This window comes from Bolinopsis microptera, chromosome 1 (assembly GCF_026151205.1).
Source record: "Bolinopsis microptera isolate Bmic1 chromosome 1, MBARI_Bmic_1.0, whole genome shotgun sequence".
In the NCBI taxonomy this organism is placed as follows: domain Eukaryota; kingdom Metazoa; phylum Ctenophora; class Tentaculata; order Lobata; family Bolinopsidae; genus Bolinopsis; species Bolinopsis microptera.
In genome coordinates this window covers 24,538,442-24,553,820 of record NC_087072.1, presented here as the reverse complement: position 1 = coordinate 24,553,820, position 15,379 = coordinate 24,538,442, and the positions used below count along the sequence as shown (strand labels likewise).

The following is a 15,379-nucleotide window of genomic DNA, read 5'->3' as shown; positions in this document are numbered from 1 at the left end:
ATACAGACAGTAATTGATTATTCTATCAAAGCTGAAATGTGGAGTGAACTGATTAACAAATTATTAGAATTATCAGCAGATAAGAATGTGTGGATTGCATGTGATTATGTTCAGGCTTGGGCGTTATTTAACACAGGTGCCATTTCAATCGTAGCTAATGTAAATACTGATATATTAGCACCTCATCAGAGTACTACTTTATCTATGAACTTGAGAAATACGTCTGATTTATCGAATATTTTGTCTGTAATTAGAGATGAATTCGTTAAATTATGTTCTCTTAAATCAGATATTTTAGATATAGTTTTACCTACACAATCACCAGGACACTTTATACACGGTACATTACCTGTCATACATGTGTTTAATGATTTAAATGTTACTAGTATTCTGCGTGTATTTAATAATGAATTAGATAGATTGTGTGATGGATTAAATTATTCTGATATAGGTATAGTTACTACTTATGTCACTAGTAGTCTAATGTCACTAGTTACGGACAGTGTTAATATGAAATGTGTTAACACTGATAGTAAGATTGCAGTGTGTGGCTGTGAGGATAGTTATTCTGCTCAGTGGCCAGCTGTAATAGTACTGTACAGTGTGACAGTGGGGATGTACAATGAGGAGGCTGACCTGACTAAACTTTACTTAGCGTTATCCAGAGCACGTGTTTACTGCTCTGTTGTTCATATTCCCACGTAATACACGTGATACATTAGACAATTCACCTTACATGTTACGTTTGTTAGATAAACTGTGTAACTTTGCTCGTATTATACGGCATTAAATTTAATATTAATGTGTAATAACGTTGGTGGGTGACTAGTTCTATTTTTCTGAAACATGTATACACAAGCCTGTAATGCGTGAACTAATTGACGATTTTTGAAATTTTGACCCAGCCGGGGTTTCGAACTCGCAACCTCCGGGTTAAAGGGCCAAGGCTAACCAATTGTACTAACCAATTGTGCCACTGAGGTGACATTTGTACAAATATATTAGACTAGTAATTATGATTCGCAGATAATTTCACCCACTAACCTAAGTATTATTATTATTTAACTGTGTTTCCTTTCTGATTTATTGCTAAATATTGCTAAATATTACAGTGTTTTGTATCGAAATGTTTTATACAATCTTACTATATATAAAGCGAGACGATATTCATATATATGGATGTGTTTATCCGTACCATTTTACTGACACCACGGCATCAACTTTAACGCGACTTTCCGCAAAAACCGTAAAAGATATATAACTGACATTTTTTGAATGGGTCAAATGCTTTAATGGCCTTCAAATCAGCATGAAAAAAATGAGAATTGGCCAAGGAATAGGAGTTTTAGAGCCCAAAATTTGGACTCCCAAGTGATGTCAAAAACGCGAATTAAATAGGTAATAATTATTTTAGTCTCTTGAGTCTTGACACCATAGGGTTATTATATATACGGGTTCCTGCTAGTAATACGAATGGGCCAGAATAAACATAAAATAAACAAAGTGATTACATTCGTCATTCGTGGTTTGGAAACAACTAAAATTATTCCAAATAATGAGGACTGTCAAAATATTAAAAACGGGACTCTGCTTAATGATATCTTATTGGCTATCAGTATCAGTATTTAAATTCACTCATAATATATATAATATAATAGCAGAAATAGTATCTAGTCTACATTTTTCCCATTTCACCCTTTTGTAAAAAGGCAATAGTGAAAGGTTACGAATGGAGGTTTTTGCAGAAAAACATGGATTTTGGAAAACGAGATAGGTGGGTTTAAAAAATTTTTTTTGGAAAACAAATAGAATAATATATAACAATATAATTTACAACAATGTAGATTTGAATCATCAATTAATTGAGTCCATAGGACTCATAATTAGCTAAGCTTTGATACAAAGCATGCGAACTCAAAGTCGCTTTTTAAATATGTTGTCATCTGTCCTTCCTTCCGTCCGTTACCATGCAACGAAAAAGTTGCGCGCGCGCGAGGATTGCTTGCGGAGATGTGATGTATAGATAGCCTGTGATTTATTTGATACATGTTCAATGTTACTTAACGGGTGATACTCGTAAAATATCTGTTCCATATATTAGACGTCGTCGACGAGTCCGCGCAACTCGGCGCGCGTCCTGGTAGGTTGTAAACCTACAAGTACAACATGTTACGTAGCCCTATTTGATACATGTTACGTATCCCTTCGGCGGCGCGCGCTTCGCGTGGGAAAATTGGCATGCAACGTATGTCAAGTCCAACTTTACCTAGAGACTTCATGCTCGAGCGTGCTAAATCAAGCTCTACAGTCTACATTCGATCTTCGAGATTGTTTTAAAAGTGAAAAGGGTCCCTGACAGTTGAGAGTTGAGACCAACTCCAATCGATGTTTTTCGGACGCTGATTCCGAAACACCCCCATAACATAGGGTTAACATGCTCCCCTAGCGAGATATTGGCGAAAAACTGTTTCGATCACTTGTATGTTGTAGCGCGATGCGTTACTGTGCCGCGCCGCGCACTCAATAAGGTTTCTTTTGTCATACGTTGTATGACCCGCCGCGAACGGAGTGCGCGCGGCTCCCCCTGTATCGTGAAACGACCGTGGGGGTCGCAACGTGATACAATGTACAAGGTTTCTCACAGCGATCGGCGAGATGCGCTACTGTGTCGCGCCGAGCTGCGATGAATTGACATCATCAATTAACGCATCGCGCTACAAGTACAAAAGTTTCATCATATGCTTTTGTTAGAAATTGGGTTAGGGTTAGGGTTGGGATCAAATTTCACATAGCCATCACAGGGGGAGCTGAAACCAGGTTTTCGATCAAACGCTGCCATTTGTAGTCAAATTAGTGAAGTCAATCCCGATACGATGTCGGGAATTCCCGATCCCGGGATTTCCCGACCATTTTTGACCTGAAATTCCCGACCGGGAAATTTTTTTATTTCCCGAATTTCGGGAAATTTTATGCAATGTAGTTTTAATAATTTTAGCGCCTATATTAGCTTGATAATGCTCGAATCTTCGATGCTCACGCTGGGTAATAAATGATCATGATATAACACTCATCGCAAAGACAAATAAAATACCACTGAAGACCCTGACTCGGCAGAGTTGACTGCTTTGACTGCTCGACGATGAAGATTCAAGCTATAGATAATGACTCAGAATCATAGACAAAAGAGCGATGAACAATGAACAACCTGAGGCGGATCATGAAATATCAGTGGATTTATCTTTTCACGAGCTAACGTCGTTGATAGAATCCTCTCCATTGAAATTAAGTCCAAAAAATTCTAATCAAAATTGCAATTGTGAATTGACACTCTATATACTGCTTCAAGTACACTTTTATTAAACTCGTAGTCGAACTCCAGGATTGGTACCATTTCACATTTGTTTCAACAAACTTTTAATGTTCGTTGATACATGTTTCGCGAAAAGTGGCATGCAACGTATGTCAAAATGTTCGAGAATCCCGATTTCCGGGAAATCCCGGGAAATTCCCGATTTTCGGGAATCCGGGAAATTTTTCCCGATTTTCGGGAATCCCGGGATTTATTTCGGTCGGGATTCCCGAATCCCGGGATTTAAAAATGAGATTGGGAATGACTTCACTAAGTCAAACGTCGCCAACAGCTGCTCTCGTTCAATGAAATCGTTAATTGACGATGTCAATTTATGGCAGCGCGGCGCGGCACAGTAACGCATCGCGCTACAAATGAAATCGCTACATTATGTAAGCAAAGCTCCGCATATGAATATATGCAATTCAATTATGCATACTGACTTGCAAAATGCAGCGATTTCATTGGACGAAAGCAACTGTTGGCGACGTTTGACTACAAATGGCAGAATTTGATCGAAAAGCTGGTTTCAGCCCCCCCCCCCCTGTGCCATGTGTATACGCGTACTGCGTGACGCGCTTGTTTCAGCGGTCGCGCGCTACTGCAAGCGAGAGGGCTCTGGTTAGAGCAAGGACCAGCAATCAGATTAGAGGGCTATGATTTCGAATAGTCACTTAGGGCCACCAAGAGAACGTGTTTAAAAAGTCACGTGACAGTAGAGTGTAGATTGATTCACGATGTCAATCCTTCGCAGCTCGGTGAGGCACAGTGGTGCATCTCGCCGATCTACCGAAGAAGAATTATTTGATGCGCGGCGCGACCCAGTAGTGCATCACGCTACAACCCGCGTCTTGGTAGGTTATTATTAATCTTTATTGTTTATGAACATAATACATAATAGCCTGGGGTCCCCAGGTGAGGTTATTATTATTTTCAAAATTTGTGAACCTGAACACAATTTTGTTTTGAAATTTGATAATTGTCAATTGTGGTCCTTCAACATTCAAATATTATAATTCTGGTCGAGCATGCTAAATCACTTAACAATACTCGATCTTCGGGTATTTTAATGTTTAAGCAAAAAATTTCTCTCAAAACAGTGCGATTAGTTTTGTAACCGCACTCCCTGGAAAAACCGACCGGTGCGATTATGAAAAAAATTGTCATACGTTGTATGACCCGCCGCGCACGAAGTGCGCGGCTCCCCTTGTATTGTCAGGACGACCATAGTGAAACGACCGTGGGGGTCGAAACGTGATACTAGAAAAAAAAAATAGGTGGCCGTCAAATATATATAAATAATAGGTTGTAGGTCGAAAGTGGAGTTATACTAATTAAAATAATATGTACGTTAGTAATAATAATGTAAGACAATAAAAGGATCATGTTTTCGGTTTGATACAAAATTTGAAATATCAATTTTAGCATAATATCTGTGCTTCAAACAACATTGGTAAAAAAGTTAACTCTGTTGAATTATTGATACTAATCATATCATATTGTCGGAATGCAATACCTCCAACAGGAGGGACCAATTTGCCAAACCCTGAAAACCTCAAAACTATTTAAACAATTTAGGCGTTCTGTGACTGATTTATGATCTAACACATTATAGGATAATTAATTTTATAGAATAGCAATTGTTTGTTTCTTACTAGTGTCTTTTCTTTCTGTATAAAAAATTAATGCTAAGACGTAAAATTAAACTTAAACAAAGTTAAAAGCATGTTTTTAGGTGCGTTTATACTAGAAAAGTTTAGCCCTCAGGTAACATGCAATATCGCACCAATTAGCAATTCCTCTGATGACGGCCCCACTTTGTAGCGTTATTTATCAAAATGTGTATTATTATTTTTCTAAGATTGTCAATATATCAACTAAAACAAGAGACATAGTAGTCTGTGTGTGTATTAACCGGAGGAGTTGCCCCTGCCAAGTAACACATTATTTTAGTCCCCAGAAAGAAGCCTAAGTATATCTGACAATTAGGCTAATTATCAACTAATTAGCCTAATTACATGTGATATCGTCGAAAAGGAGATGTGTTCCAATGTGGAACATTATAGGCTCACTATCTGTTGTTTACTGTCCGTGTTTTTTCCAGTTTCTTTGTTAACATACCGCATTCGTCACGGCAGTGTGTTAATTCTTCGTTTTTTATCCTCAGCTGGGAAAAATTACGATGAGAAAGAGGGATAAGGAAAAGCATCGATCGTGTTGCTTTAGGGCATAAACCTCAATTAATGTGGTTTCATATCCTAGTCAAACTTACCCTCACTGAACGCTAATCCTTACCTCTTTTTGAAGTCGACGTTTTTCTCTGAGCGCCTCATCTTCAGCCTCGGACTGCAACAATAAAACATTAACAAATTGTTTGCGGAGTCCTATGTTGTAGCAAACAAACTGACTACAGACAGCTTACGTTGTTTTCGCCGTCAGCGTTAAAAGGTTCACACATTTCACTTTACGCCCAGCACAACTATCCCTTTAGATCAGATGAAGTCATGCTTGAATATAGATTACAAATTGTTACATCACAAATGCTAACAATTACATAATGTTCACCAAGGTTGGATTTTAACAACTCAACACACACACACACAAATTGAAAGTCTGGCATGTAATAAAAAGCCCACTCAGCGTACACTCTATTAAACCTTCACTCCCACTGTTAGCCTGGCCAATCTGGTCACTCTCGGTTACAGTCTCACCCTCAGGCTACGTTCAAATTGAGATTAAAATTCTCGATAATTTGAAATATAAAACTATATCACTAGACTCTAACTTTTATTCAACAAAAAAAAACTGAAACATCAATTCTGTAGTAACTAACAAAAATCTTTCTGAAATAGTTGTTGAAGATTGAACTTACCGATGATTGCACTTGGCCGCGATATCTCTTGACTTGACTATCGAGTACAGATATCTGACCCTGGAGTTTGATCTTGTCTCTCTCCTCAACAGTTAGGCGAGCTTTATAGACCTCTATATCTTTCTCCAGTTGTCGCCTAACGTTCATAAGGTTCTGATAGTCTGGGGCTGTGACGTCAGGTGTGTTATTTGACACGTGGTTCTGAGCACGTGACTGTAGTTCTTCTCTTAACGCTGCGATCTGAATTGAGGGGGTTATACTGAGCTGGGAGAGGATTATAATTCAGCTAGAGTTAGGGCCACTCATTAAATCGTTACCGTGGAAATTTGGAAGCAATATGAAAGGATAATCAGTGGTTTAGAGACCCTCTTCCTCAGTGATAAAGTAATAAGTAAAGATAGTAAACGACTCCTAACGGTGGGGAGTTGATGCAAAAGTGTGTTGACAATTTACATGCCCAGTTTATTAAATAGGATGAACCAACACTAACCTCCTCCTTGAGCTGGTTGTTTTGCTTTTCAATGTCTTCCACTTTCTTTATGGAATACTTTTCCGTTACATTATCTCCGTTTTCAAGGTTGATTTCATCAAGAGGCACCTGTTACAATGTTTAATATTATAAAAACTGTGTTAATAGTAGCCTGAAGTAAACAAGCAGACTCACATCACGATCCAATAGCAGGCGTAGCAGTCAAACAAGAAAATATCAACAATTAGTGATCAATTTAGACGGTCCAACAAAATCACATCTTGATTATTATAAATATCATGCTATATGTAGAATAGCATTGAAAAGTAGTATTCCCTGATATACAGCATTATCAATCGCACTGACCTCCATGATATCTCCTAGTTGGGTAATAATGATGCCAGCTTTCTCCTTGAGCAGTTCCTCCCGTTGCTGAACTTGACAGGTTAACAAGTCCACCTCTTTAGATCGCTGCGTCATTTGCATCTTTAACTTTTCAATATCCCGGCACTTTGCTTTAAGTGTTATTTTCAGTTCTGATGCTAATTCTGACTGGTCTTCAAGGAGATCTTTGAGATCTTCTACTTTGTAAATAAGGGTGGAGCGCTCGTTTTCTAACTTGGCACAATTTATCAGCACTTCTTTTCTGAGGACAAGATACTTCTTGTTATAGAATATCCAAAACTCTATAACCAAATCGCATAAAATTCTCATATTAATCATGACAAAAATTGAGACTTAAGAATAATTATCTCCCCCCCCCCCACTCAATAGTTGAAAATGATGCGCAACGAGCTGGCAATGTACCTGTGGTTTTCGCTGGTTTGGAGTTGCTGAGCTAGCCTGATAACAGTAGGGTTATCTAACAGATCTGTGGGTATGTCCACGTCTAATTCCACATCAGGAGCGTTAGATCTGATATCCTGATAAATGGAAGATAAGATAGGATTCTTCTAGAACTTTGTTTCTACATAGAAAGTGGTCAAATTGCTGAACTAAAGGCCGTATGGGTAGTTATAATCATGATATTATCATAACGTTGATATTGGAATGTGGAACTGAAAGAGTTCACATTTTAAAGTGATAAACAGTCTGACATACCGCATTATAGGGAGTTGTTTTAGCAGCGATCTCTCTGGGCGATATCCCCTGTACTCCTATACTGGGCTTCTTATCTGCCGCCTGAAACACATCCAGTGTTATCACATATTACATATCAAGATATAACATCATGTACTTTGGGGTGAAAGAGGGTGATTTACATCTAGTTAAAATGCTATGATGTTATAATAATATATATTTGTAATGTAAATGAGAGCTAGCTCATGGTTATTGTATGGTATTTTGAAAGTGTGATCCACGTCATATCACGTCATATCACGTCATATCACGAAAGCCTTTAATTTGGAGGACAAATATTCAACCTATCAGCAGCCATTGTCCATCTTATACTGTATAGTGTCACTGATCGACCGGGATATCGGGCAGCATCTTACTTTAGCGGCATTCCATTTTTCAAAAGTATAACTTCATTTTCAAATTCTGGCGTATTTCAAATTAAGAATCCCGGTTCCTGGAAATAACAATTCCGGCACTGACCGGCCACGGAATCACTGTCGAACAATGTACATTACAAAGAGTCGTTGCAGCGTCGGCTAACTCAGAAAGAAAACATAGTAATCGTTCAACGTGTGGCATTTGGCGTGAAGAAACAGCCGTCGAATGATTGCTCTTAGCAGAAGGAATGTAACCAAACAAATCAAAATTGGGGCGCCGAAGTGTACAAATAGTACTTATATTAGTACTAATATTAGCTTCCAGGTAGCTTCCAGCACAATAAACAAACGTACAATATTGTACAAATGGGTGCGCCAAGCAATCTGCAATGCATCTAGGAAAATAAACTTAATAAAGCAATGATATTAACAAGGTAGTAAGAAGGTGGAAGTAAGTCCATCAATCAGTGAATCAGTCCCCCACCCAGGGTACCTCTGACATATTGTTGGAGGAGCAAGCCCCGTGTTATTGGGAGTGATTAATTGTCGTGACGATAGTGATTAAAGGGCAGAGGTTGATATTGAATTTAGAGGACTCCACAATTTGTAGCCCTTGTGATTTGGGAGATGTGATACAATGTGTATTTAAGTTCACAATGTACATTGTACATGTACATTGTACATGTATAACAGTTGACAATTTTATGAATGAGATATGATCAGTGTTACCTGAGAGGAGGAGCTGTTAGATAGAGGAGTACTGTAACTGTAGGGGGAGGAGTTAGAACTCTCTGACCCAGTAACACCAGGACTCTCACTATCACCATGGTAACCAGGTGACACGTGACCATGGTAACCAGGTGACACGTGACCATGGTAACCAGGTGACACGTGACCATGGTAACCAGGTGACACGTGACCATGGTAACCAGGTGACACGTGACCATGGTAACCAGGTGACACGTGACCATGGTAACCGGGTGACACGTGACCATGGTAACCAGGTGACACGTGACCATGGTAACCAGGTGACACGTGACCTGGTTGTGTCATATACCTCGGTCTCTCACCACCCACAACAGGTATAACCACTCGCTGGGGAGGCAGTGGTAACCCCTCATACAGCTGGGATATAAACTGTGTGTCCGGCAGCACCACACTACCCGGACTCCCTATCACTCCGACACGTCTGGCTCTGGTTCTGGACATACGGTTAGTCACCTTGATGGTGTTGACCATGTTCCCAAACTTAGCTATTGACTCCTGAGTTGAGGGATGGTCTGCTGAGTCTCTTCTTACGGTCATGTTACTGCGGAGTCGCTCTATCAGACTAGGGGGGCCTGGTTTAGGTGTGTCTGGTTGAGCTGGAGAAGAGGGAGGAGTTACACCTGGGTTTGGTGGGAGTGGTGAGGGAAGGTCACCGACTATACTCTTCCTGGATATAAGGTGAGGAATGTCTCCTGCCTTACTCTTCCTCCATAACATAGGGCTGAAGTAGGACCCTTTCGTCGGGGTTTTCTTCTTTTGTTTTGTGTTACGGGGTGGATCTACTGCATGAGCTATAGTAGGGTCATCAACCGACATCCTGAAACCTTTAGACCCTATAATAGGGCTTGGAGCATCATTCCTCTTCATCAGACAGACGGTCTCTTCAGGGAAAATACTGGGATCACTCTCTGCTAAACGAGTTAGTTTACCCTGATCTGAATGCTCTGCTAAAGTACCACTATTAGTACTCTGATCTTTTAATATTAATACATCAGGTCTTGCTGTAGTGCCTTCTGTTTGTTCAATAGTTGAGGACGGAGCTGCATTCGAGACTGTACTGACGCCATTTCTAGAATTCTTTTCTTTACCACCTTTGAGTTTTAGCTTGTCTGTGATTTTCTGCTTTTTCATCTTCTTGTCTTTGCCCATATCGGAGTTGAAAAGGGAGTGGCAACTTAGTTTGAATGAGTGTAACAGCAAGCAACGCTAGAAAAACAATCAACTAATCTGAGTCAAAAACATCAGAGGCAGGGTTAGCACGGGTGTTTACCTTTACATAGCAAACAATATTGTTTACACACAAACTAACTGCAGCTACAGCTACAGCTGGGGCTGGGGCTCTACTAATTCATCACTGCCGACGAGCTAAAAGTCAATTAATCACCCAAATGAGGGGCTACTAAAATAGATTCACAATCTTATTTTCTCAGACTTACAGGTATGAGGATCTGTTGCCCGTAGACGTCAGTGAGCGTGACATTGTACAACTTGTTCCAGTCTATGGAGGACTTGCGGCGGTGTGTAGCTGGTTCTACTGTTTCGGTAAGTTGGGCAGCTAGACCTGTAGCATCTGCAATACTTGACAGCGCCGTTCCCATTACAGGGCAACATTTCAGTTCATTTTGATGAACATTTCTCAACCTTCAAATCGGGTATTAAATACAGCGACTAACGACTCTCATCAACAAACAAAACATTTTGATGATATATAAACCAAACACAGGCTATTACTAAAACAGGGTGTAGCCACGGCCCAGGGAGAGACTGGTAGAAAACAGCACTCCAGATTAAACCGAGGCATTGATATACTTGTCGCAATTACACACTGCCAGTCAGAGGGCTGCCAGCCGGTTTGTGCAAGATAACTCAAAGGTTTCAGGGCGATTGAAGCAATATAAGAACCTAAAACGAAAATATTTCCTTGTGTTTCAATAATTACAAGGAAGTTTCAACAAGAAAACCAGGCGATTAACAGAAAGTATACCAAGGAGTACGAGACTGGATTACAAAAATACATTTCCAAAAAGGTATAATTGCTCGCAGCTGTACTCTGTGCATGTGTGCAGCTTAAATTACAAAACAGACGCCGTCATAGTCATCTTCCGTTTTGTATCTTTCTATTGAGAATGTATTACTGGCATATCCGCAACGTCTAGCCGCCAGTGTATAAGTCTCTCGAGGTAGCTAAGTTTTATAACAGCTGTACAATTGTCTTATCAAAACCAAAATACACAAAGCAAAGAACTTATGAACACTGGTACTATATACGTGCAGGATTGCCTTTATCACACAAAAAGTAATTGAACACTTTATGCTAATGCGGCTGTGAATCTATTTTAAGCATATCAGATAACGACGAAACAAACTTAATAACAAAATATGGCTGTAGAGAATGAAAAGATACTGAGAATGACTAAAGAATGAGAATGACTATTGAAAGCGCGTTACAAGATTACACCCCATAAAAGGGATAAGGGCCCGGTCTATGTAATCATAGTAGCACAGGGGCTCTAACTATAGGCCTCTAACTAGCAGACCAGGAAACTGAGCGCATTTTAAATGTGTTTCGTTTGAGAATTCCTACTTTTAGCTAACAGATGGTTGGAATGTAAGCGTAACCGCTACAATTCTAATAGGACATCACACAGAATATAGTCCGTAGTAATAGCAACAATAGTACAGCTACAATTATCTGAATCTCAAGTTACTCTGACTTATTACAACATGACCAGCACAATGTTGCTCCTGAGTCTCCAGAGTTGGGACACAATACCAGCACGGAAGTGTTAGCAGTGTGTGTGTGGTCTCCCTCACGTCACCACCTCATATTATACAATGAAGTGTGACTTTGCGTGAAACTATTCTCATTGTAAATTCTCTCTCTTACTACAACTCTACAGTCTATATCTCTCTACAGTTACTACAACTCTATATCTCTGACAGAACTAAGCTCTCAAAACTACTCGGCAAACGACCACGGTGAACCTACACCATCACAGAAAGTCCTGTAATTATTTTACCTGCCCTTAAAACGGCCAGAGAGCTTGTAAATTATAATTTAATGAGATGTAATGACGCTGTGCAGTCCAGTAAACCACTAAATTTAACAACACACAATATATACAAAAGGTAAACAGGTGCGTTTGTATATGTATCTCCACATTATATTCATGACTTGGAAGGTAGCTTTCAGGCTGTAATAGGATGCGCTATTGTAAAGTTTAATCTGGGTTAGGTAGTAACAGGATGCAGACTTCATGTCTAATTAAATAACTCTAATTATGCCTTCAATTAGAGTTACGATTGAAAATGCTTAGAGGCTTTACTACAGCATACATTCGAGAGGGTTGGTAGAGGTTACAAGACATTTATCATATGTAGCACTGTGCAGATCTACTAATGAAACACTGGTGGGCTAGAAGCGGATAAAATATCTAATTCAATGCTGAATATTGAGTATTGTGTACAGCGAGTATTTTAATGACTACTATCAAAGACGAAAGTTATTAAAATACTTTTAAATTGTATTTTATCTCTTTGTATCTCTCTGTAACCTTATGATTAGATTTTCCTCTTCATAATAATGACTCACGATCATTAAGCCAAAAGTATGGCAATATAGTAAAATATATCACAACACAAACATCTGCTATACACTATACTCCTGTCATACCACTGTAGATTATAGAGTATAGAACAGTATGCAGTATTAGCGTGCAGTATTGCAGTATGGAGGGCGGAGGTAGATCACAATGGTATAACTACGAGCTAAATAGCATGGTAGCTAGATATTATCCTCTATTAGACATACACTTCCAGTTATTTTACCAACTATTTCCGTGTACAGAACCGGATACAAAAGAATTATATAGACGACAAGATAAAGCCTACGCATGATGAGAGAATCAAGAAGTGGAGTTGACTAAATGATAAAGAGGGTTCTTAGTGGAGGCACAAAGAGAAATAGTAATAAATAAATTACTGATTCAATACTGTAATCCAAATCTGAAATTTAATGCTGGCTTCAACCAATGTATCGGTGATTGGATTGAGAAATGATTGAATTTATTATGTGACAAGAAGGTGAATTATGAGGGTATGATAACAACATTGAGAGTTAAATTAAATTGAAACCTTTACTAAAACATTAAAATATCGGTTGATAATTGCGCCCGGTATTTGTTGTAATCTGAAAATCATAATTTTGGCATTAGGTTGTGACACTGCGTCTTCTAGTAATATGAATACCTTTTCTTTGACAAGTAGCCAAATCTAGTAGCTTTGTCTGGTTAACATGGTATGATAGAAAAATCTAGTGACCGCAAAAATGTAATATTTTAGTGTGGGTTCATTAACAAGGTTTTAAAATTAGTGTTATAACTTATACAATATAATCTCACATTTGAATGACTTACTTCAGGGTTATTAGCAGCTTCTAGTCTGATTGTCTCTTCTATCAGTGCATTTCTTGCTCTCTTCCTTTCCTCCCTTCTTTTCATCAACTTTGCTTCACCCTGAAATACAACATAACGTTAGTGGGCCGTATTCTAATAAATGAGTTAAGTATATAACATAAGAATGCTGAAAACCATCCTCGTTCTCAGCATCTTCATGATATCCTTTCATGGGCCACCTAGGTCCAGCCTATCTTAAAACACCATTCTTGTGAATTACAGTGTTTTAAATATCAGAAAATTAAATATTGTCACGCGATGTGCTAGGTCAGCCAAATAATAGAAGTTTGACGTGAAAAATTATAATTATTTAGAAAAACCACAGCAGTTTTGGAGAAGCACTAAATAGGTATTAGATAACCCAGTAATTATCACACAATTGCGATAACACGTGACCAGTAATTATCACAAAGTTATCACGTGACCGTACCGCTTTACCACCCGCAATGTATCTCACTACATGGTTCTTCTGCCTGGAAACTATGACCACTCTTGGGCCAAACAAGGAAGGGCATTTCTGGGCACATTCAATCATTCAGTCACGTGACAAAACCACCGATATTCTCGTTGAAATACCGAAATAAAATAAAACCGATACTAACGACATAATTGTTAAGTGAGCAGAGGTATTTTTGAGCAATTAAAATGTGCAAGCTAGGAACGTAGAGTGATACAGTTAGTCGCCTGAAGCGGTTTCAGTAGAGCTGTTACATAACAGTTAATACGGAGACAAATTAAGGTTTTAAGAAACTGGTCACATTTGGGTCTGTTCAATAAACCACCATATACGGTTATACCTTCCCTTCTTCTTCACTGAAGGGGCGAATTTACATGAATGATCCGAAAATCTGGCATGTTAAAATCTGGCATGTTAACAAGAAAATGTATCATAAACATTGATGGGGTTTACTTTTCATTGGCACATATTTTACATCTTTTATTTCACCGATAGCACTTAACTTCACCCAACTTTTATTTGTGCTATTGGTGATAAGAACAAATCTTATCGTACCGGTCTCACAAAGTTGAGGCCCCACTTTAACCGAGGCATGGTGACAGGAAAAATAAACCAATGAAGCGAATACTGGCCTACTTAGTATTGGGCGACAGGGGACATAGTTTCTGAGTTATAATAATCATAAAATTGGATTATTGATAACATCAATGGGTAGAACAATTGAAAGATAAGAATTAGGATACATAATATTGACTAATTAACTTTTGTTCCTCAAGTGTCAAGTACTTATCCAGTAGAAAGCGCCACAAGGAAATTAATTTCCTTTTGTTACAGCTTATCTTTATTTAATTGTTGTCTGCATTTTAAGTTATGACTGTGTATATTATGCAAATTATCCACACAATTAAATAATCTTGATCTTTGTGGTTCAAGTACCTTACTATTATTCTGGACAATTCTCTAACATCAGGATATAAATGTTAGAATTAGTATACTGAACCAGATTAGTATACTGAACCAGATTGCACTGTAATCTGTATCAGGTTATACGAGTATTTCCACCACAACTCCCAACATACCAAAAGAAGAGTCCCGAAGATGAGGATAGCCAGCTCCAGACTGATTGGAGGGAGAGTAAGAGCAATAGTTAAGAGGAAGAGCACCACATCTGAGCTGTACAACACAACATCTATCCAAATCATGGTTACTCTAGTAGAGCTCCTCGGACTGCAGGGTCTATCTGACAGTGTTCACTGGATATCTACTCATGTTGAGGACCATTCTAACTCCAAAAACTCAGATTCAAAACAAAAGCAAAAAACTAGCGAGAGACAAGTACAATTTAAAGTTTAACAGACAAAAGGCAATCGACAACCTAATATTAGAGCTTAGTGTTGGAAACAAAGAGACAAGGTCCTTTATGCGATATATCGTGCGTAAGAGCGCACTACACCGTGGAATGTGTGATCGTTTCAAACAGCTTAAATTTGGTATAGAGGAGGGGTGCGGTCACC

General features: G+C 38.8%; 1 protein-coding gene across 1 annotated transcript; it reads right to left on the bottom strand.

Annotated features, from left to right (window-relative positions):
- Positions 1 to 4,736: 4,736 nt before the first annotated feature.
- LOC134826020 (uncharacterized) lies at positions 4,737 to 13,468 on the bottom strand (the record flags this gene model as incomplete). Its single annotated transcript, XM_063838266.1, is given in 8 exon segments — positions 4,737 to 5,516; positions 5,645 to 5,695; positions 6,222 to 6,461; positions 6,712 to 6,819; positions 7,057 to 7,336; positions 7,498 to 7,613; positions 7,792 to 7,872; positions 13,370 to 13,468. Coding segments are annotated over 8 exon segments (1,071 nt in total), but the record flags the coding sequence as incomplete, so codon positions are not given.
- Positions 13,469 to 15,379: the final 1,911 nt, after the last annotated feature.